General features: G+C 44.5%; 1 protein-coding gene across 1 annotated transcript; it reads right to left on the bottom strand.

The window, feature by feature from the left end:
- Positions 1–14: 14 nt before the first annotated feature.
- PRG4 (proteoglycan 4) lies at positions 15–18,393 on the bottom strand. The gene is made up of 15 exons (XM_033067930.1): positions 18,297–18,393; positions 15,916–16,038; positions 13,730–13,849; positions 9,769–9,870; positions 6,846–8,287; positions 6,339–6,806; positions 5,769–6,104; positions 5,262–5,612; positions 4,195–5,201; positions 3,531–3,616; positions 2,896–3,035; positions 2,071–2,227; positions 1,331–1,510; positions 1,057–1,182; positions 15–118 (listed from the first exon to the last, which is right to left on the bottom strand). The coding sequence occupies exons 1-15, from the start codon at positions 18,391–18,393 to the stop codon at positions 15–17; spliced, it is 4,839 nt and encodes a 1,612-aa protein (XP_032923821.1).
- Between the last annotated feature and the right edge of the window lie 5,048 nt (positions 18,394–23,441).

Raw genomic sequence — 23,441 nt, 5'->3', positions numbered from 1 at the left:
TTCTCTGCTGTCCATCACTTGCTGGGACAGTTGTACCAGTCTTTGGAGACAGTCTTTCCTGTGAGAGCAGTAACAGGTCGTGCTATTCTTTTGCCAACATCCAAACTGTAGTACCGATCTGAAAGGAAAAGGAGTCAGGATTAAATTCCTGAAACTACATTTAATACATAGGAAGAATTCACAAATTCAAGCCTGCATTTTAATGTCACTTAAGCCTGAATAACAGATTTTCCATTCCATGTGCCTCCAACAATGAATTTCTGTCCTCAGCTTTATTTTTCAAGTGTCCTTGGTTGCAGTAAGTTTTATAGCTCTGCTAATAATTAATCTGTCCCAAGAGCAGGAGCAGAGAAGAATATTCTTGCATTGCTAATAGTATTGAGAATTTGGAAATCAAACAGACTGCATCCACAGCAATCCTGCACTCGGTACAGAAGTGGGAAGTCATGGTCCCTGAGTGTGAATGGACCTGTGAGGCTGATCCCTCCAAGGTGAAGAATTGGATCTTACTGACAGGGTCTTTAAGAGCCCGTATTTGGGTATGGCTTGTTCTTAGAACTCTTTTTTTAATGCAGAAAATTTTGAGGAATGCTTATACAGGATCCTGGCTGGGGGAAATGAGTCTACCTAATCTACGATTGTTAATAATTTCTTTGAGCTAAGTCAAGTGGTTCATCTCCCTCCTTTTTGTGTTTTGTCAGAAACATAATTCCACAGAAGCCATTGAAAAATTTGCTGTGTAGTGATCCAAAGATTTCAGTCTGTCATTACCATAATCCTTCATTTAAGTGCAAGGTTTATCACTTTACAAGGCTGAGCTCCCTGGCAATGCATTCCCCAATTGGCTGCTTTGAACCTCTGTATTTCATTGCTGCACATTGTCCTGTAACTACTGATTTTTAATAGAAACATCTCTTGATTATGGGCAACATTTTAATTCTCAGGACTTTTTAGTAGTGCTGAAAGTAGTACCACAGGTGGTTACAGGAGCTTCTTTCTTTCCCCCCTACCCATGTCTTTTGAGGTCCATAGTGCTGTGTTTTAGTTTTCACTTACTGTAAGAGAAGGCATAGTAATCGTAGCCATCGGGCTTGTTCTGGTTGGGCACGGAGAGAGTTGAGTGGATGACTTTGGGGAGCCCTCTCCAGTACGTTGTCATTTGGATTTCCTTGCGCAGAACACCTGCAAGCAAAGGGAACCCTCCATGAGGAGCTGTGGCACTCCTGCAGCTGTCACGGGGCTGTGGCACATACAGCCATTAAAACCTTCCAAACACAATGGTGTGTCAGAAGCTCAGAGCTGTGTAAGAGACCCTCAGTGCCCACATTACCAGAGGAGTGGGGGTTGATCCTGACGGTGCGGATGACGGTTGGCACTCGCACAGCACGCTGGAAGCGCCGCCGGATCACGACCCTGGGCACAAAGGCAGGGTAGCGGATGGTGACCTGGGCTCTTCTTTGACACTTCTTGGCTGGTTCTTGTCTGTACACGTACTGCTGCATGTTTCCATCTAAAACACACATTTGGGTTGTTGGGCTTAAAAAAATAAATCAACCTCCCCCTCAAACAAAACAAACCCACCCAACCACCAGCTTGATCAGGTATGAAAATGTCATTATATTCCTATCACACACAGGAAATCAGTAACAACATTCTTGTGGTGGCAGTACACCATTCATGTAGGGTAAGGAAATTAATTTAAAATATTACTTTAAATTTCCACACATAGTTATGAACTAGTACTATTAAAGCCTTCCCTTCTCTAATTAACTTGAGACTAGAATAGCTTCACCACCAGATAAAACTCATTTCCATGTTTAGTCACTCCAGTGCTGGATTCCTGGATTATCACTGTTGCAGACCTGGTTTCAAATGCACTGAAAGACCTCCAAGTACTCATACAAATTTTTTAAAGCTTCAGGCCATTTTTGAGCACCCTGGAACACTGGCATCATTTGTGTTTCTGTGTTTGAAAGAAAGAGGTCTTGAGACAAGAGAAATGGTGTTTTATTCCTGACTAAGGCAATTCAGCTTTTGATGTTACCTGAACTTCAGGTATACAAGACTTACCTCTTTTGATAAAATAAACAGATTCTGGTCTGCTGTTGTATCTTGCCACAGGGAGGGTTGCTACAATTCTCCCACTTAACCCTGCAAATCCAGTTGCAAGAGGTTTGGGATAGCCTGGATCCATAACACCGTTAGTGAAGCGCCAGTACAGGGGACCCTGAGCATTGAAGGGGGAAAAAAGAACATTAGAGGAAGTTAATTCCTGGTTATTGAACTACAAAACAAACATGAAGAATAATCCATAAATAAGCACTAGCACTTGGATAGCTACGTTGTAAAAGTGACTGGAATCACTCCTACATATCGATTACAAACGGGATAAAACTACTACAATTTCATTAAGTACCTTCTGCAGCTTTTTAACCTTTGAGTAAGGCTAGAGTATCTTAGGAGCTAATTTTTAAGAGGGGTTACTGAACAAAGGGGTTTCCTTTCTAAATCTCTTAAATTTTCATAGCTACAAGAAGCAGCTTGAATTCCAAGGCTGAGTGATTTACTCGGAAATAACTGTATAACAGCTTTAATGAGGCATGGGCATTCCATTCGCATATTATTTCAGGTTGGGAAACATACTAGGAATAAGTTTAGGCAATTTTTTCCCCCAATATACAATCTAAACCTCACCTGGTGCAACCTGAGGCCCTTCCCTCTCATCCTGCTGCTGTTCTCTGGGGAGCAGAGCCCAAATCCCCCCGGCTGCTCCCTCCTGTTAGGGAATTGTGCAGAGCCAAAAGGTTCATCCTGAGCCTCCTTTTCCCCAGGATGAGCCTCCCCAGCTGCCCCTCATCAGCCTCACCCCATCCTGCCGGCCGGGACCGCTCCTACCTTGATGAAGAAGGTTTTCCCATCGCAGTTGCACCTGGAGAAGACGGAGTCGATGGGCGAGGGGATGCCCCAGCCGTCGGTGATCCGGCGGGGATTGGTGGTCGGCGGGGTCCGGCCGTTCAGCAGCCAGTAATAGTGACCTGGGGAGGAAAGGCGTGAGGGGCGCTGGGGACAGCACGTCCTGCCGAGGGGATAGAGCCGTGCTGCCCGGGGCACAGCGAGGGGACAGAGCCGTGCTGCCCCGGGGCACAGCGAGGGGACAGAGCCGTGCTGCCCCGGGGCACAGCGAGGGGACAGAGCCGTCCTGCCGAGGGGACAGCGAGGGGACAGAGCCGTCCTGCCGAGGGGACGTGGCTGAACCGGCCCCGTGAGGGATCTGGGTGGGGCGGGCTGTGGGGTCGGGAGAGTTTCGTGAGTGGTGAAGGGGCACCGGGGTGAATGAGGGAGGAAAGAGAGGAGGAAGAGCGACGGGGCAGGTGAAGGAGGAGAGGAGCTGAAGGACTGGGGCCGGGAAAGGTGACGGGGGAGCTCCGGCGCTATGCGGGAGAAGGAGGAGGGCTGTGGCCAGAGCCGGGGCGGGTGAAGAAGGAGCGGGCCGTGCCGGGGTGGGTAGAGAATGTTCGGAGCAGTCTCACCTCGGAAGACAGCCAGGGTGCCATTGGGCAGGGCTACCATGCCGTCCGCTGGCTTGCCGCTGCACAGGTCCTTCTCGTCGTTCTTGCTCCCTGAAAAACACATCCAGCTGGGTTTGTTTAAAGTTTAAGAACAGCCTAAGCTTTCCCCCCGCCGGTGGGCCAGGGATTAATTGCTCCTCGGGGACCTATTCTCAGGAAGTTCGGTTCTGGTGCCCAGGAACCTGCAGGCTATGTCTGACTAAAATAAAGAGAGGGGGTGGCAAAAAGCACAGAGAAAAGAGACTTCTTGTCTCCTTTATACGACATTATGTAGGTGGCTAGAAAACACCAGGTTAGGTACCAGGAGAGTGGATATGCAGCCTGACTTCTAGCAATTTTTTCATGGGATTTAGAAATTTGGAGTCTTTTTACCTTTACTTTTTGTCTGTTTGCATCTTCTACAATAGCAAACATGAGGAGGAGAAACTTATAGCAAACAATTTTCAGTAGGACCAATTACTGAAACCAATTATTTTAGATCATGTTCTAAACTACCTGGTGGATTTGAGTAACTCCACAGCTGAGAACTGAAGTTCCAGTATTCAGAACACTGGCAGCGGTGGCTGAGGCTGCCCATGGGACACTGCCATGTTCCTTTGATGCTTTTGTACCTGTTGGAATGTACTTACTTTGTGTTTCTCCAGGGAACATTGGCAGGTCCCCGACTTGTATTAAAGGCTTGTTTATCTCTGGCTCTTCTTTCACTGGCAGAGTTTCAGGTTCAGTTGGGTGAGGTTCTTCTCTGGCCTCAGTGACCTCCTGGAAATGTATTGTTGGCTTGGATGTCCCATTAGACACAAGATACATTTCTTCTATTGTGTCTTTCTTATCCCTTGTTGTGGTTTCTTTGGTAACTGTAGTTACATCTTCTTTGGAAATACCAGGGGCCTTTTCAGTGACATCTTCCATTTCTTTTTCAGGTGTGGTGTCTGTTTCTTTGATGGTTGTTACCTCTTTTTTATCAGCTGTTGTCATCTCCACAATAACACAAGTAGCAGCTGGGCTCTCTTTGTCTGCTGCTGGCCCAACCTGCTCAGTGTCTGTAGTTGTCTCTTTTTCATTTGGTGTTACAGCCTCATTGGGTTGAGGAGTTGAATCTTTGATGGTTGTTACCAGCACAGTGGGACTGGGGAAGGGTGCTGTGGCTGCTGTTGTTGCAGTCTTGGTGTCTGTAGAAGATGTTTCTGATTCAGCTTCTGCAGTGACAGGTTGCTTGCCCATGGGAGTTGTGTTTGGAATGTCATCCATACCTTTAGGAGAATCCCCTGGTTTAGCTGTTGTCACCATAGCTACAGTAACTGTGTCTTTCCCAGTTGCAGCTGTGAAAATGTCTTTAAGCAGAGTAGTTCTGTCTTTCTTGGGTGTTGTTGTCTCCATGTCCACCATTGTGGTATCTGAAAGCATTGTGCCTGCCACAAGTGTGGTGGAGTCCTCCCCAACTGTGGTGGTTGCAGCATTTCCTGGAGAAGCTGTGGCTTTACTGGCAGGGGTATTGGCCTCAGGGTCTGCAGGGGCGGTCGGAGAGTCAGCATCCTCTGCTTTAGGGGTGGTGGGAGAGTCTGCCTTTGTTGTTGGCTCCTCTGTGGTTGTCTCTTCTGGTTTAGGAGTTGTCACCTCCTCTGGCGTTGTCTCCTCTGGTTTAGGAGTTGTCACCTCCTCTGGAGTTGTCTCCTCTGGTTTAGGGGTTGTCACCTCCTCTGGAGTTGTCTCCTCTGGTTTAGGGGTTGTTGGCTCCTCTGGAGTTGTCTCCTCTGGTTTGGGGGTTGTTGGCTCCTCTGGAGTTGTCTCCTCTGGTTTAGGGGTTGTTGGCTCCTCTGGAGTTGTTTCCTCTGGTTTAGGAGTTGTCACCTCCTCTGGCGTTGTCTCCTCTGGTTTAGGAGTTGTCACCTCCTCTGGAGTTGTCTCCTCTGGTTTAGGGGTTGTCGGCTCCTCTGGAGTTGTCTCCTCTGGTTTAGGAGTTGTCACCTCCTCTGGAGTTGTCTCCTCTGGTTTAGGGGTTGTCGGCTCCTCTGGAGTTGTTTCCTCTGGTTTAGGAGTTGTCACCTCCTCTGGCGTTGTCTCCTCTGGTTTAGGAGTTGTCACCTCCTCTGGAGTTGTCTCTTCTGGTTTAGGGGTTGTCACCTCCTCTGGCGTGGTCTCTTCTGGTTTAGGGGTTGTCACCTCCTCTGGCATTGTCTCTTCTGGTTTAGGGGTTGTCACCTCCTCTGGTGTTGTCTCTTCTGGTTTAGGGGTTGTTGGCTCCTCTGGTGTTGTCTCTTCTGGTTTAGGGGTTGTCACCTCCTCTGGCGTTGTCTCTTCTGGTTTAGGGGTAGTCACCTCCTCGGGAGTTGTCTCTTCTGGTTTAGGGGTTGTCGGTTCATCTGGTGTGGGGGTTGTTGGCTCCTCTGGAGTTGTCTCCTCTGGTGTGGGTGTTGTTGGTTCCTCTGTAGTTGTCTCCTCTGGTGCAGGGGTTGTTGGCTCCTCTGGGGTTGTCTCTTCAGGTGTGGGGGTTGTTGGTTCCTCTGGAGTTGTCTCCTCTGGTTTAGGAGTTGTCACCTCCTCTGGGGTTGTCTCTTCAGGTGTGGGGGTTGTTGGCTCCTCTGGAGTTGTCTCCTCTGGTTTAGGAGTTGTCACCTCCTCTGGTGTTGTCTCTTCTGGTGTGGGTGTTGTTGGCTCCTCTGTGGTTGTCTCCTCTGGTGTTGGGGTTTTTGGTTCCTCTGGAGTTGTCTCCTCTGGTTTAGGAGTTGTCACTTCCTCTGGAGTTGTCTCCTCTGGTTTAGGAGTTGTCACTTCCTCTGGTGTTGTCTCTTCTGGTGTGGGTGTTGTTGGCTCCTCTGGGGTTGTCTCTTCTGGTGTGGGGGTTGTTGGCTCCTCTGGAGTTGTCTCCTCTGGTGTGGGTGTTGTTGGCTCCTCTGTGGTTGTCTCCTCTGGTGTTGGGGTTTTTGGTTCCTCTGGAGTTGTCTCCTCTGGTTTAGGAGTTGTCACTTCCTCTGGAGTTGTCTCCTCTGGTTTAGGAGTTGTCACTTCCTCTGGTGTTGTCTCTTCTGGTGTGGGTGTTGTTGGCTCCTCTGGGGTTGTCTCTTCTGGTGTGGGGGTTGTTGGCTCCTCTGGAGTTGTCTCCTCTGGTGTGGGGGTTGTTGGCTCCTCTGGGGTTGTCTCCTCTGGTGCAGGGGTTGTCACCTCCTCTGGAGTTGTCTCCTCTGGAGCAGGGGTTGTTGGCTCCTCTGGGGTTGTCTCCTCTGGTGCAGGGGTTGTTGGCTCCTCTGGAGTTGTCTCCTCTGGTTTAGGAGTTGTCACTTCCTCTGGAGTTGTCTCCTCTGGTTTAGGAGTTGTCACTTCCTCTGGTGTTGTCTCTTCTGGTGTGGGTGTTGTTGGCTCCTCTGGGGTTGTCTCTTCAGGTGTGGGGGTTGTTGTCTCCTCTGGTGTGGGTGTTGTTGGTTCCTCTGGAGTTGTCTCCTCTGGTGTGGGGGTTGTTGGCTCCTCTGGGGTTGTCTCCTCTGGTGCAGGGGTTGTTGGTTCCTCTGGGGTTGTCTCCTCTGGTGCAGGGGTTGTTGGCTCCTCTGGGGTTGTCTCCTCTGGTGCAGGGGTTGTTGGCTCCTCTGGAGTTGTCTCCTCTGGTTTAGGAGTTGTCACTTCCTCTGGTGTTTTCTCTTCTGGTATGGGTGTTGTTGGCTCCTCTGGAGTTGTCTCTTCAGGTGTGGGTGTTGTTGGTTCCTCTGGGGTTGTCTCCTCTGGTGTTGGGGTTGTTGGTTCCTCTGGAGTTGTCTCTTCAGGTGTGGGTGTTGTTGGTTCCTCTGGGGTTGTCTCCTCTGGTGCGGGGGTTGTTGGTTCCTCTGGAGTTGTCTCTTCAGGTGTGGGTGTTGTTGGCTCCTCTGGGGTTGTCTCCTCTGGTGCAGGGGTTGTTGGCTCCTCTGGGGTTGTCTCCTCTGGTGCAGGGGTTGTTGGCTCCTCTGGGGTTGTCTCCTCTGGTGTGGGGGTTGTTGGTTCCTCTGGAGTTGTTTCCTCTGGTGCGGGGGTTGTTGGCTCCTCTGGTGTTGTCTCCTCTGGTGTTGGGGTTGTTGGTTCCTCTGGAGTTGTCTCCTCTGGTGCAGGGGTTGTTGGCTCCTCTGGGGTTGTCTCCTCTGGTGCAGGGGTTGTTGGCTCCTCTGGGGTTGTCTCCTCTGGTGTTGGGGTTGTTGGTTCCTCTGGAGTTGTCTCCTCTGGTGCAGGGGTTGTTGGATCCTCTGGGGTTGTCTCCTCTGGTGCAGGGGTTGTTGGTTCCTCTGGGGTTGTCTCCTCTGGTGTTGGGGTTGTTGGTTCCTCTGGTGCAGGGGTTGTTGGTTCCTCTGGGGTTGTCTCCTCTGGTGTTGGGGTTGTTGGTTCCTCTGGGGTTGTCTCCTCTGGTGCAGGGGTTGTTGGCTCCTCTGGGGTTGTCTCCTCTGGTGTGGGGGTGCTGGGAGGCTCGGTCTCAGTTGCTTGTGCCTCGGTGGGGTCTGGGGTTGGATCTTGTGTTGAGGGCAGGTCAGTAGGGTCCTCTTCCGTCACCGGTTCCTCGGTGGCATCAGGGGTCACATCTTCTGCCGTCTCCGGAGTGGGAGGTTCGGCTTCGGTCGCTGGTTCCTCTGTGGCGTCAGGGGTTGTATCCTCTACCTTTGGGGTTGTGGGACTGTCTTCCGTGGTAGTTGGTGCTTCTGTGGCTCCAGGGGTTGTCTCTGCAGGTTCTGTAGTTGGAACAGGAGTTGTCACTTGGATTTCAGGATCTACAAAGAAATACAAGTTTGGTTCAGCCATTGGAATTGCCATGTGTTGCCTGTAAGTGTATTATACCCATTATATAAGTTCTTCCTTTGGAATGACAAGATCTTTTCTGAACTAACCTGGACTGGGTGAAATGGGAATTCCTTTTGTCTGCATGGGACTTTGCAGCAGCTCAGCTCAGTTTTGGGTCATCCCTTTTGGCCAGCCTGGCACTGCCCCATGTTCAGGGCTTTTTTTGGTTTTTTTGTTTGGTGCTTGTAGGTGAGGCTGACTTGAGTTTCCTGCCACTTTCATGGAAAGGAAACCACTATATAAAATAGTCCTTCTAACAAAACGCTTCCCTTCTCAGTCTTATTTTGATTTATTCCATTGCCCTACATTATAAGTTAGCCTGCATCAACAACCTGGAGTTGGAAGAGAGAGGTGAAGGAAGCAGAAGGTAAATAATTCCTGAATGCAGAGCCCTGACTGCATCTCCTGCTGTATCTTTATTCCTTGGGTTGTTTTCCTCATTGCTGTGTATAGATTTAAGGCTCTTTTTACCTGTATTTATAGTTACATTGATTTGAGTCAAACTGTTGATATTCAGCAAAAAGAACAGTAAATGCTTCTGCATTTCAATCTCTCCCTAAGTATTCTCTCTCTGAAATTTTGCAGTTTAGTTCTGCTTTTACCAATGTTGTGTGTTTAGTATGAGCAGAGTATTGCAGAACAGGTTTCACTCACATCCCATGTGTCTGAAATACCATAAGCCAGCTGGGATCCTGTTAATGTTTATTTGAATTTCCTTAATTTTCTTTAATCCACTATATTGTTTTTTGTTTGTTTGGAGGATTTTTTTGGTTGGTTTGGTTTGGTTTGGTTTAGTTTTTGTAGTAGGAAATTAGAACAGCAGAAAATAAATACTCCAAATCTAAAACAAAAACAAAAAGAGAGGGGGAGGAGTAAAATATTGACTGACTTCTAGAGTCTTTTCAAACATTGCATTTCAAACTGGTCTCTTGAGTTATCATTTCAAATGCTGCAACCAAAGAACAGTACCAAAGGACACAGGAAAGCAGCATGTTTTCCAGTCAGAATGAATAAATGATGTGTTCTCTGAAGCAGTGTGAGGCCTGGCTTGATCAAAGCTAGAGGAACCTAGCTGTGCTGTGCTGTGCTTACTGTGCTGCCAGTTCACCAGGGTCCCACCCTTCCTGTTCCACAGATGCTGTCCAAGACTGACAATGGCCTGCACCCTGTTTTTGGAGGATGTGTGAAAATCCAATAGGGACACAGGAGACATCACCACTCTGCACCATCTGTGTGAACTCTTCAAAGTCCTGAGGGCTCGGTGAGGTAATCAGTTTATAAACCAAGTGCTTCCAAGCTTGGTAACTGTCTGGTAATGTCTAGGATCAGCTTTCTATTTTCAGAGCACAGAAATGGTTTTGAATGTTCCTTCAGGTAACACCCATTCTGATGCATCCATATACTTGCCTACCTTCCACAGCTACCTCTGGTGGCTCTTCCTCATCTGTGGAGGACCTTTTAGATGTTGATTTGTTATCCGGAGGAGTCTCCGGGGTTGGCTTTTCCGTGTGTGCTGAAAGAGAGAAGTGATCCCATTAATAAGATTATTTTATCTTTACAAGTGCTTTGTGTCAACTGTATAAGTGTGTTTAAAAATTTTCAGTGACCATCTTCCATTTAAAAGTATATTTATCTATAGAATTCTTTACACAATTATTTGCATGAAAAAGAACAAAAATCCACTTTGGATCCTGAAGTGTTTTATCACAGATGGGAACAGTATTTTTCCTGGGAGTTTGAGGTGAGGCATTATTAGCTAATGGCAATTTTGAGGTGGGAAAATAGATGAATCCTGAGTGAAGCTCTATGTTCTGAAAAACTGTCTTTTTTGTTTGTTTGTCTTTGGACATGACTTCACTACTTGACTTTCACTACAGATAACTAACTCTAGTGGAAATAGGAGAGCTGTCACATTAGCCAAGAATTTACTTTGATAATCCCCTTGCAGTTCTTCAGATGTGATAATTCTACACAAGTGATTGTTTTGGAGAAATACTTTAAAATAAATGGTTTCCTTGAAAGGGAAGGAGCTACAAAACAGGCATGGGCCAAGGAAACAATGTGGGTATTAAGCTGACTTCTAGTAGGCTGAGTTTTGGGAGAAATAGGAGGTTGTGTTCAGATTTTCCAGCTCTGTGAATGGAATTTCAGTTGCATCCAGTAAGAGCCAGAGAATATATTGTAATTAATTGTTGGTCAAATTGTACAATTGTAAATGAGCTACTAGCCTTGTAGAAGGAGCTTGTTAGTTGTGAAGAAAATGTGATGGAGCTCAGGGAACTGGCCAAATTATTTTGGTCCAACGAAGAGAGCTGGTAACTGTCAGAGGTGTGTGCAATCAGCTTTTTACAAAAGGAATGGGGTTTTGTCTCCAAGGGATGACCATGGTGTCAAAAGATTTACTTTCACAGCGAGCTAGTGCTCAAAGCAAGGAAGGTTAGGTGTTGCACTACATCCTGAAACCTTTATTGAGGAAGAGAGAGAAATTGTTGAAGCTGAATGACTCCTTTAAAAGCCAATTGTTGAGCAGGAGAACGTTTTGGTTACGTGTGTATATGTATTCAAGGAATTCTGGAGGATGGGGAGGATAACAGTGAACTCTGGATATACATTGTACACTTGGCTTTACTGTACAGAAAAAAAATGTTCAGAGGATGCTGAAATAGTAAATTTATTCCAAGAAGTTTAACAGATTTCTCAGTTATTCAAACATAGTATAGATAGTAAAATACTGAGTACAGTGGTTTGGGGGGTTGTTGCTGGATTTTTTGACAAAAATTGATAGCCAAGTTTAGTGCAATACAGAAGAAACCCTCTAAGATTACGAATGGTTGATTAATTCTTCATTATATTTTAACTGAAGAAGTGAAAGGGTTTAATAGTGTTAAACTCAGAGAGAAATATTAAGCAACCTAAAGCAGCAAATTCACCTCAATATTCTTCCAAGACACTTCTCTAGACATTCAGCCAAAAATGCTGAATACTCTATTTCAGTCTGAATAACTGTGCAATTGTGTGGCAAAGCCAAGCCACGCCACCATCCCAGCTCTTGGGGACCTCTTGGGTGAAGAGAACCAAATGATAACTGTGACAGGTGTTGTGTGTTACACTGCAGGCTTTGGGAAATGGCTGCCTTGGAGGTGGGTTGCTCTGTGGATGCATCAATCCAGTGCCAAGCCACATTTCTTAAGTGTGTTGACAGAAGTTAGTTTAGGTCTGTAGGTACCAGAAAGTTTAAGGACATGATGAAATTAAGCATATTCTGTTGTTGGTTTTTAGAGTTCATTTGCTGGTATCCTTAAAGCTAGGTGAGGGCAGGACTGCACCTCTGCATCTGTGCCTTTGTGCTCAGCTGAAACCCCACCAGGCTCTGCAGGGAAAGGACAAAAGAAGTGACTGCAGGTCAGTTTGATTCTGCCCTGGACTGAACTTGCAGCCTAAAGGTAAAATATGTGTTTTCTAAAGTCTTCTTGCTACAGTGTGAACATGTAACATCCAGTTCCTCCCCCCTGCCTCACAGGATGGGTTTTTGTGTTGGGCTGCTCTTCTCATCTTGGATTTGAGATGGGGAGAATATAGGATGTGCCTCTCTAGTATGCTGCCAGTGTCTGTGATGACCCCAAGCAAGTGATCTGGAGGTCCAGGCAGTGCTATCCCAAGGCACAGAGTAGCCATTCCCCACTTTTGGATGGGTGGGGATTTTAAGGGAGTTGAACCTTCTATAAAATTGAACCTTCCACCTTGTTTTTATAAGATTAACTCAGCTTTTTACTGCAATCCATTTACTCATCTGCCTAGTGGAAAAGGTCCTGGGGGTGCTGGTGACAGTGGCTGAATGTGAGTCAGGTGTACCCAGGTAGAACAGAGGCCAATGGCCCCTGGGCTGTGCCTGCCCTGGTGTGGCCACAGGCCCAGGGCAGTGGCTGTGCCCTGGTGTGGGGGCAGGCCCAGGGCAGTGGCTGTGCCCTGGTGTGTTCACGGGCCCAGGGCAGTGGCTGTGCCCTGGTGTGGGGGCAGGCCCAGGGCAGTGGCTGTGCCCTGGTGTGGTCACAGGCCCAGGGCAGTGGTTGTGCCCTGGTGTGGGGGCAGGCCCAGGGCAGTGGCTGTGCCCTGGTGTGTTCATGGGCCCAGGGCAGTGGCTGTGCCCTGGTGTGAGCACAGGCCCAGGGCAGTGGCTGTGCCCTGGTGTGAGCACAGGCCCAGGGCAGTGACTGTGCCCTGGTGTGGGCACAGGCCCAGGGCAGTGGCTGTGCCCTGGTGTGGGCACAGGCCCAGGGCAGTGGCTGTGCTCTGGTGTGGGCACAGGCCCAGGGCAGTGGCTGTGCTCTGGTGTGGGCACAGGCCCAGGGCAGTGGCTGTGCCCTGGTGTGGGGGCAGGCCCAGGGCAGTGGCTGTGCCCTGGTGTGGGCACAGGCCCAGGGCAGTGGCTGTGCCCTGGTGTGGGGGCAGGCCCAGGGCAGTGGCTGTGCCCTGGTGTGTTCATGGGCCCAGGGCAGTGACTGTGCTCTGGTGTGGTCACAGGCCCAGGGCAGTGGCTGTGCCCTGTGCTGGCACAGCTGAGGGACCTCGAGTGCTGAGTCCAGTTCTGGGCCCTCAGCCTGAGAGCCCTGGAGGGGCTGGAGCCTGTCCAGGGAAGGGAAATGGAGCTGGGGAAGGGGCTGGAGCAAAAGGAGAGGCTGAGGGAGCTGGGAAAGGGGCTCAGCCTGGGGAAAAGGAGGCTCGGGGGGGACCTTCTGTCTCTGCACAACTCCCTGACAGAAGGGGACAGCCGGGGGGTCGGGCTCTGCTCCCAGGAACATGGAATAGGACAAGAGGAAATGATCCCTAGGAGCACCAGGGGAGGTTTAGGTTACCAGGCTGCCCAGGGCATGAGTGGAGTCCCCATCCCTGGAGGGATTTAAAAGCTGTTGAATGTGGTATTTGGGGACATGTTTTAGTGATGGCATTGGCAGTGCTAGGGGATTGGTTGGATACAATGATCTCAAAAGGTCTTTTCCAAACAAAACTGTTCTGATTCCCCAGCTTCTCTCATTGAATTCTATTACTGATGTGCAGACCTTGTCCTTACATGTGATATTCTGAGTAAAGGCTCTGATAGTTAGAGCATGGCTAGTGACAAAAGAGCCTAATGTAAAACACAACTTCACCCTCAGAATTCACGTCGTGGTGAAGGCTTCCAGGGTATCTAGCTGTATGTTTCTATAAAGTGTTCATGCTTGAGAAGGTGGCCAATTAGTTTGTGAAATTAGGTTTTGTCACTTTTGTTCTGTTTTCTTTTGTCCAGTTGTTACCTACACAGTTTTGCTTATGGTAAAGCAAAGCACCTCTGTTTAAATATGTCTTTGAAAAACAGTAATGGAGAAATGTCTTACCCTCTTTACAGTGCTTGGCGTAGTCCGGGCAGCATTTGCCGTATCGCTCGCAGTCGGCATCGCAGTCGCACTCCCTTCCCCTCTCGAAGGCCTCGAAGCAGCGTCCCTCGCAGGAGGCGGCTGTAGAGGGCAGAGCAGCACAGTCAGCCTTTGGGCCAGCTCATGAGCAACGCTGGGACCTCTCTACAGTGAAGTCGTTTGCTCGAGCTGGTGCCAAGAGCAGCTCCATAAAATCAGGTGCTTATCCTGGTCTGATCCAGGGTTTGTCTGTAACTGTAGGGTTTGGATCAGGCAGTACTGCCAGAAGGGCACTGTGCCATGGCAGGGAATTGAGACATTGGATTGACAGTGCAATAAAACGTGACTGCCGCATTCACTTTAGCCAGGTCCCACCGTAGGAGGCTCCTGCTTCCCCAAACACAGAGCAGTGATCTCAAAAGCAGTATTTTAATTCTGGGGTGGGTTTGCAGGAAGCTGTTCACCAGGGTATCTCTTTGCAATAAGAATGATGTGTCTACCAAAGCATTTCTGAAAAAAATAATTGGCCCAACTGGGTCACAACCGAGTGTACATAGTGTGTCCAGGCAAACACTGCAACCTAATTGTGTGAGCGAGTTAACCAAGTTACCCTAAGAGACTAGTTTGGAACTGTTTATTACAGTTCTTAAATTATTGGTACTAAAGGAATATATACCATGTTTTGACATGATTAATAACCACATGATTTTAATTTTTAATTTTTGGTTAACTTCTGAAACTTCACTGACCAAACTGCTGTTTCATATCAATTAATGACCATACTGTGTTGGGAAGAGTATGCACAGCTATTACAGACTTCAGGAAAAGCACTTTCTCTATGTAAATCTCTATTGAAGTCATTGTCTCTGTGGCACACAAGGCATAAAATCATGTTTTACATTTAAATCACTATCTAGAAAAATTAGGATTACTGTATAGGCAGATTCTGAATGTCTTTGGATTTGTGTAGTTGTGGAATCAGTGTTGATGCCAGTGGATCCTTCTCACATGCACAGGTGAGAATTATTTTTATTATCTTAGGGAAATTTTAATTCATAAATAATGTCTGACATTTCTGCCATTTTGTCAGTGCTGATTCCACACTAACTGGACAATAGTCCTTAGCCAGACTGCCTGCCTCCTCTGCCTGCATCCTTTCAGGATGGCATCTACTGTGCTTGCCTGGACTCACTGATTTAGAGTAGAGCAGGAAAGAATTTCTCTAGCCTTAAATTTTTGGTTAAATATTGTGTAGAAGCCAGAACACCTTCAGAATCTGACCCACAATGAATAAATAGCCTACATAATTAAAATGCCTCACTCTGCATCTTCAACTATAAGAAATGCTGATGTCCCCCCACAGAGCAAAATGAGGGTGGGGAAGAAAGTGTCCCCAGTGTGTGTCAGGGACAGCAGGACTGGACTTCTAGGGAATGATAGGTCTGCATTTTGAACAACACTCAGTGGTGTTGCTGATTCTGAGAAGTATTTGTTACTTCTGTAATCCTACTGGAACTACAGTGTAGTGTAACAAACTACTGTTATCCAAATCACTGGCATTGGTGATTCCTAAGAATATGCTTTTAATGATCAGCAAAGCCGTTTGAAAAACCTGTGTTTATTTACATTGTACAGTTTTGCCTATAAATAAAACATAAATTAATACTCATCCAACCACGTTTTCCAGCAGACTCTGGACATGGTTCTCATCCAGCGCCAGTTTCTGTCCATGGAAGGACATCCTGGCTTTGGATTAGACCCCACAGCATCCATACTTCTTAAATTTGAGTTAGAATATGTCAGAATTTCTTTCTGCAAAACCCTGAATTGACTTTTACTACTTTTTTTCTTTGTATAAGAGACAGACATATACAGTACAAATGCACTAAGGAGTTGAAAACAAACAGTAAACTGTTTTTGCCTATCTTGCCTAATAGTGCTTTGGTAAAAAGCAAAACTCTTTGCTTGGCAATAACCTGTGGATATACAATTTTCTTTGGATTGCAAGAGTTTATCCTGAGTATTTGATGGGGACAACAATACATGTATTAGAGGGAACAAGGACACAGCGAACAGACAGACATTTAAGCGTTCAGAGAGAAGACACTGGTGTGGTAGGGAGTTGGGAGAGGAATTTTGAGAGGAACTGGCTGTTTTTGGGAACTTACCCACTGTGCAGACTTTCCTGAAGTCAGGGCAGCACTCCATGTAGTGGTGACAGTTAAAATCACACTGGCAGTCATGCTCTCTAGAGTACCCTGCCCCACATCTCCCTGTACAGCTCGATACATCTAAAATTGCACAACACTGGTGTAAGCATTGCCAAACTACAACGGTCCTTAAGGAAATGCTGAATGGAAAAGGAGTAAAGTTTCTCTCTCTCTTTTTTTTTTTTTCCCTACAGAATGTGGTTTCTTCACTCAACACTGCAGATGCTGAGGGACTGGTGAGACCCCTCCTGAAGGTGTGGGGTGCAGAGGTTTGCTCTGAGCCAGCCTGAGGACCAGCAGCAGCACATGTTCAGGTTAGAGGGGTCTTCCACTGAGCTAACTTAACCCATTTCTTCTGAAAACTAAGGAACCTTTGAGGATTGATACTGTAGTATGACCACAGGCATCCAAACTAACCCCTTAGACAGTATATCAGCTTTGCTGACTTATCCTCCAATTTTATTCACCCTCTCTATGGTAATATGTGTGCATCTCCACACCCATACCTGGCAGACCCCCTAGGTGTCTGATTTTTACTGTTGGTAATGCTGCTCCTAATAACCCATCTAATCGGGTTAGCTTGGAAACTGGAGAACATTGTCATAATAAATACAGCTCCCTGAAGCCATTCTTATCAGAAGTTTCAAAATCTGCCTACCCCCTACACTGTATTTTTTCCCTGATGTCAGGGAAGAATTTGGTATGAGCTTTAAGGTTAAGAACAGTTGAGATCTAGCCCTGCAACTCCTATCAAGTACAGTTTGTTAATTAGAAGATTACTTGCTAGCAGACTAACAGAAAAGCTCATCCCACAGTGGCTTTACTGCCAGACTGCTGAGAAATGCTGGATAATAAGAAATGGTGCAGATAACATGTGGTAAAACAAGACATCAAGTGGTGTCTTGCTTTAACCTGTGAGCATTCCAGCTCAACAGTGCCTTGCTACCTTCTGCTGCCAAATCAGATATTCACCCTGCAACCCTCCCCTTCCTCTGTGAAATATCTGCTAACAGAACCAGCTAACAGCTTCTTCTGGAAATGAAACATGCAGGACCACAAGTGAAGCGTCCCTAAATACAAACAAAGAAGCTGAACAATCAGCAATCTCAAACAGATAATCAGCGGAAACATTGAGGAACAACAAGGAAATAACATGTAACACAACACAACACCAAAGACAATTTCTAACAGCACACATTCCACGTCTGAAGGAAGAGCGTGGGATAACAAATACTGTATCTAATACCTATACTGTGATTTTCAGCCTGTACTTGTAGTGGTTGTTACCATTTTGCTACAAATAGAAAAGTAGAACCAAGGGATAACTGGAGACATTAATGGACTTGAGTTACTGGGCTGTTAATACAGCAGTTGAAAAGACAAGATAGACATCTTCCTTTATGGATATACGCCCAATATATTGAACCCTTCTTCCTTTATGGAAAGAAAATAACTCCAATAGTTGTACAGTTAATATACAGTAGTCCAATAGTTATACCTCTCAATTCATTTGTTTCTTTTAAATTTATGACTTGTAAGTTATGGAGTTACTTGTAAGGAAAATGCCTGAATGGTCCTGACTGCTGTTGGCAAAAGTTTTTGCTGAAACTGGTGGGAAGGCATCAGTTATCAAGAGGTCAGTGTAAGGTTATATCTGGCATGGGGCGTGTTCGGAGGAGATGCTCGGATACATGACGTTGTGCCTTCTGCTATCAAGTAGTAATAAATAATTTTCTACCAGCAAGTGATAACACAGTGTTATCCTCCTGAAAATTTGAGAGCTGCCAGAGAACTGCAACAGCACAGGATTTGCCAGGTGGCATGTTCTGCTTCACCATAACTGTGTTGCTTTAGTTAGGAATCAATTATAGAGCTTAGAGTATCATTAGACAATTAATTCCCCAAATTTGCCTCAGTGGTGTAGTAATAGTGCAATCAATGGGAAAGCACTTAGCAAAGTAGAGACATTCCTTTCCCTGAGCTTATTGAAATATTTCTAGCCAACCTTTGTGGATAGTCTCATATTAGATTCTTCCTAAATCAACTTGCAAATCACTAGGGCTAAATACATCAGTGTAAGGGCAAAAGACTCTGTAGATTGTCTACAGAAAAAGTAATAGGTTCATACACATTTTGCGTCATATTGTTATGTTACTCCTCAAAGAAAGAGGACCATGCTACACTAAAATTTATTTTTTAAGATATTCAGCGATGATAAAACTGAATTGGATAAAGTTCTAGAACTTAGTAGTTTTGTGAAGATGCATTTGAAATATTCTTAATGTGTGTCAGACACACACTCCTAGACACCCTCCCTTCAGCTTCATGTGTTACAGTACCTTGAGAAGACACTTCTGGAATCAAGGACAGTGAAAGGACCACCAGGGATAAGCAAAGAATGTTCCATATGATCATAACTTTGAGGTATGACATCATTCCTAAAAAGAAATAATCTCATATCACTATCCATGATTCACTTAATTCGTCATTTAAAAAATGCAGTGCACATCTTTATATATGACTAGTTTGATTAAAGAAGCCATAAAATAAATAATAAAACTGTTCAAGGAAAAATTGCAAATTTATGATTGCTCCATAAATTCCCTCTTGATTATTAATCAGCCATTAAATTCTATGGTAGGACTACAGAAATTTATTATTAACAAGTAATAGAAATAAATTTTTGCAAAATTCTATTACATGAAGATTACAGTCACAGTTGCCTTCTAGCATGGGTACAGTAATGCACAACAATGTTTAAAGTTATAATACTGATAAAACAAAATCGATAATAAAACCAAATACTGACAGAACATTAGTTATTCAGAAACATAATTTTATAAACCATAACCCAACATTGAAATATGTCAAGTAGAAACAGGCTAAAAGCAAATCTTCTTTTAAAAGGAAAACTGAGGTTTTTGTCCCAGTTCCTTGTTTTCCAGTTGAAGAGCTCTGGACAGAGACAGGTGTAGCACTTACCTAGCAGAGAGTGTGTCTGTTTGCAGGGCTGTTCCAGAGTCCTTATATATTGCTTTGGAACTGTGCTGGGGTCAGGTAATTAGGCAGCTTGTTAAACACACCGCCAATGACAGCTCATGACAGCAAACTTTCCACAGGGCTTGGAAGAGGGCCCGGATGACTAGACTAATACAACATCTGGAAAATACTCCCATTAAGAAAAACTAAATAGGAATTTACTAGTCAAAACACATTTTGATTATTGAGAGAAATGAACAAATTGTCCTCAATGCAGCTGGAAGGCGTTAGAGAGTATTGCAGAGCAATAAAAAATCATCACAGGCAAAGGCTAAGTGTATTTTCTTTCCTGTCAAATGGAGCTTAGGTGACAGTAGCCTGAAATTATGCAGTTTTATCTGCTACTGATGGTGTATCTTCTCCAAAAAGTTGTGAGAGCTAATTCATACAGACATAAGTAGTTCCCCTCTTGCACTGAATATTTTGTACTTTCCCCTGAACTGAATGGAAACGCTGCCAAGGCATTGGCTAGAAATCAAAGAATTGAGTCAAATCTCAAAGTTATGGAACATATGATATGTTAAGACATCAGAAATGAATGAAAGAGCCCTTAATTGTTTTAATGGTCTTTGTGTTCATTGGTTCCAGGTTCAGGATAGTGGAAATGGTAATTTGTAACTCTCAGAGCTAAAGGAGGTTTTAACTGAAACTTTTGTAGTTCTGACTCTTGGGCTTTGGGAGGGATTTTTTTTTATTCAGAAATCATATTAAAGGCCAGGGAACTTTAGTATTTCTCCTTTATGTTATTACTTGACTCCCAAAGTAGTTCTGTTAACCCAAAATAACAAATTTGGTATAGTACACATTGATCCTAGTTGAGGAAGGGACTTCAAATCAGTCTCTTAAGGAAAATAATGCAGAAAGGACTGTGTTTGAATGTTTCCTTCACTTGGTTCATTGACTGTACAGCTTTAGTATTTTTATGCTACAATTTCTAATTTCTGTATTATCACAATAGATTTTCATTCAGTCTTTCTGCATTGTGTGCAGATGGAATAACTATTTACTTCAGTTAAATGGAGTAGCTATTACTCTGCTATGTGGAAAAGGGGAGACTGGGTTTTTATGGAGTTTATTCAAGGTCATACAAAAAGAAATGTATATTATATATTTTATAACAAGAGTTTCAGGGATGTCTTTAGTGGACTATAACCTTGATAAAGAAACCCTGGCTTGGGCAGAATGGTGCCTGTCTATGATTATTTGAAGCCTGGGGAAGAAGTACTTGTTAAGTCACCAAATACGATCAACACGAGGAGAGGTTTCCTAGAAAAGTACTGAAATCCTTGTAACTTAATTAATTTATAATTTGATCAAGTAAATAATTTGAGACTAAATTAATGAGTGTATTCTTACTTTGAGAGCCATGACATGGAGGAGATTTGTTGTCTTTTCCATCAATTCACAGCTGGTACAGCTATAGGCTGGCTACCTGAGGTGAATATATATGCGTATATATGTGTGTGTGTGTATGTGTATATATGTATATGACTCTGTAAAAAGAAACAGAAGATCAAAATTATTATAATTTTTCTGTTAACATGCTAGGGATCAACTGTGTCATATAGTTAGGTATCACATATGTACTTGAAATATAGGTAGTTATGACTGGCTGCTACATTGTGTTGTGGATGTTCCTTTTGGTAGGACTGTATTGTTTCATTTCTCTTCTGAATTGAAGTTTTGGGTTGTTAGAGGTCACATGGGGTTGCAAAGTTTGAGTGAAAAGAATTTCATAAGTGGATCAACAGGCTGTGAAAGAGCACCTAAGACACCTCTAAGCTGTAGTGTCGCTGTGGTGTTGAGATGGGTTATCAGACAACACTCGCATGAGGGCTGATCCTGACCACCTTTTGCTGGTCTTCCCTTTGTTTTTAGGCATGGATTTTGAAATCCTGCTTTAAATTACTGTTATGGATTCTTGTAGGTGGCAAGAAAAGTACTCAGGGCACACATGCTGGGCAGAGTGTGCTCCTGCTGCTGTGTGCAGGTTGGAGTGCCAGGGAGAACAGCCCGGGGAGGAGCTGGGAGCTGCATAGGCAGGGCGGGAACTCTATCCCAAACACAGATATAATATAGGGAAAGTACAAAATGTTCCATTTCTTTCTTTTGATTTCAGCTGCCTTTAGTGAAACAAGTCTCATTACATTCCTGATAAGTAAATAAGAATACATGGCTTCACCAGCATTTTAATTTGTCTTAAAGCAGAATATGGGATGCAATACTGTGGTTAGTCACTCCAATCAAAAAGAGAGAACCTTATTTTTATCTTATTTTTATTGCTTCACTTAGATATTAACTGGGCAGTCATTTAATTTGGCAAGGCTTTCAGGCAACATAAACCCTTCATCAGACCTTAGTACATGTATCCAAAATCTTATCTGTACTTCCAACTTTCTTAGCAGATTGCATTTAAAAAAAAAAAAAAAAAAAGAGGTTTAAAAAAACCCAAAAACAACAAAACAAGCCTTTCCTTACAAGCCCTGCTTTCAGCACAATTGCTGTTGTTTTTTATTTCTGGAAGAACAGATTCCTCACGCTGATGCCATGACCCAGCGGTGCCTTTTCAGGCCTTGGCGTTTCCGCAGGCTCATCCATCAGTCACATTTATGATTGTGGTTTGAGGATGTGATCATATCCACTGGGATCACATGGAAAATATAAGTCAGTTAAATCCCAGACAACAGTTGTTGGGATGATCTGGGCCTGGTCTGACAGAAGCCTTACTGCTTTTTCAGTTCCATCATTGGTCCCCTTTGTAAACCCATCAGGATCCTCAAAATACCCTGTGATTTTCAGATGAACTCTGAGTTACCTTGGGTGCTCTGAGTCCCTGTGAGGACTCAGGGAGAGCTGCTGGTGTCTCAGCAGAAGTGATACAAACTGAGCTGAGCAAGAGGAAAGGGAAAAGGTGTTTGGAGTAGTGTTGGTTTGTTAAATACTCACTGATTAGTGAACCTTTCGTTCATGTGAAAGGAATCACAGAAGGAATGTAATTGCAAGTCAAAGGAGCATGCTGGAGGTCTCACTGAAGTTACTAAGAAAAATTATCAAGAACCACAGAAAACTTCTGGTCTTGCAGGAAGGACTGACAGACTTTCAGGGTTGGGGTCTTGGAGGGGCAAGGAAGGGAATGGATGTAGATGCCTTCATGAGGGAAACTCATGGGGTTACAATTCTGGGACAACTGATATTGATCATAGGTGCTTCCTTGTCTTGCCTTCTACAATCTGTCACTTTCCTCCATGTACATCTGACTACCTTTCACTGACATTTTATCTGATTGTGGGGGAAAATAAAGTTAATTTGGAAGAGCACCTCTGGCTTTTAAGACAAAGGAATATTAACACCCTAGCTTTTCCGTGGTTTACGTGGTTTTACTACTGCTAGTAGTACTGCAATAAATTCTGCTGCAGCAAGGCTCAAAATGCTCATATGCACCATCCAGATGATGTAAATATAGATTTATTGTATTTCCAATTCTGAAAAAGGTGAGAAAAAATTTTAAAAGTAGTAGGTGGAGAGGAAAATATGACTTAGATATTATATTTGTTCTCACACAAATCTCAGGCGAGCTCCTAATGATAGGTGGAAGATGGACAGATTCTGCAGGTTTGTATTATTTTTATAGTTCTACCAATATCAGTAGCAGAAATCTTTTTATTCCAAAGAAACCTTTAAACTCAGTATAGCTGCAGACATCATGGAGCATCTTAAAGAGCAGGAGGAGGAGAAGCAGATTTGCTGCCTGTCTCTATCTATGGATGTAATAAACTTTTCTGGAGCCTTGGCTGTAAGAACATCACTTTATAGCTGTTGTAATATTTCTCAGTAGGTCTTCACAAGTTTCTCTGAAATAATTTTAAAGGTTTTTATTCCAAAGCTAGAACATGACTTTATCTGAGCTAGACTGGAATCTCATTTTATGTGGAATCTGTGCTCTGATTCATACAACAGGGTAGACTTAGTGGCAGAAAATTACTGGGAAAAGTCTTTTGGGGAATGTCTGACAGAACAGGACCTCATTAAATAAGAAATGTTCAACTTCTCTTTCTTTTCCCCTACAGGAATCATTCCTCTCTGAACCTGAGCCTAGTGAAATGGTTATAGATTTGAATACAGATAGCTGATAAAAGTTAGTACTATTTCATAAAAAATGTCTCACAAAAAGAAATATATTTCATATTGTTTGTTCTTTTATTCATGTAGTGTATTGAATCTATTGAATTATAGCTAGAAGAAAACAAGAAATTTAACTATAGGAAGAAAAGAAGTCAAGCAACATTTGATTAATGTGAAGAATGGCCCAGGATATGAAGAATGAAGAAAATTAACATGAGAAAGGTAAACCTAGGAGAGCAAGAAGTTATATATGTCTGTCTGTAATGTAGGAAATTATGTTTAGTAGTTAAACCAGAATTCTCAGTTCAATTGTAGGAGCTGAA

Source organism: Catharus ustulatus, chromosome 9, assembly GCF_009819885.2.
Source record: "Catharus ustulatus isolate bCatUst1 chromosome 9, bCatUst1.pri.v2, whole genome shotgun sequence".
NCBI lineage: Eukaryota > Metazoa > Chordata > Aves > Passeriformes > Turdidae > Catharus > Catharus ustulatus.
Note: the sequence above shows the minus strand (reverse complement) of the source record. Positions and strands in the feature narration are given on the sequence as shown.

Excerpts from the sequence above, each read along its gene's own strand:
- PRG4 (XM_033067930.1), bottom strand. The coding sequence starts at position 18,393 with ATGATGTCATACCTCAAAGTTATGATCATATGGAACATTCTTTGCTTA. Across the intron at positions 8,288-9,768 it reads ACCAGAGGTAGCTGTGGAAG|ATCCTGAAATCCAAGTGACA; the intron begins GTAGGCAAGTAT and ends ATTTCTTTGTAG. Across the intron at positions 2,228-2,895 it reads GGAAAACCTTCTTCATCAAG|GGTCCCCTGTACTGGCGCTT; the intron begins GTAGGAGCGGTC and ends TTCAATGCTCAG.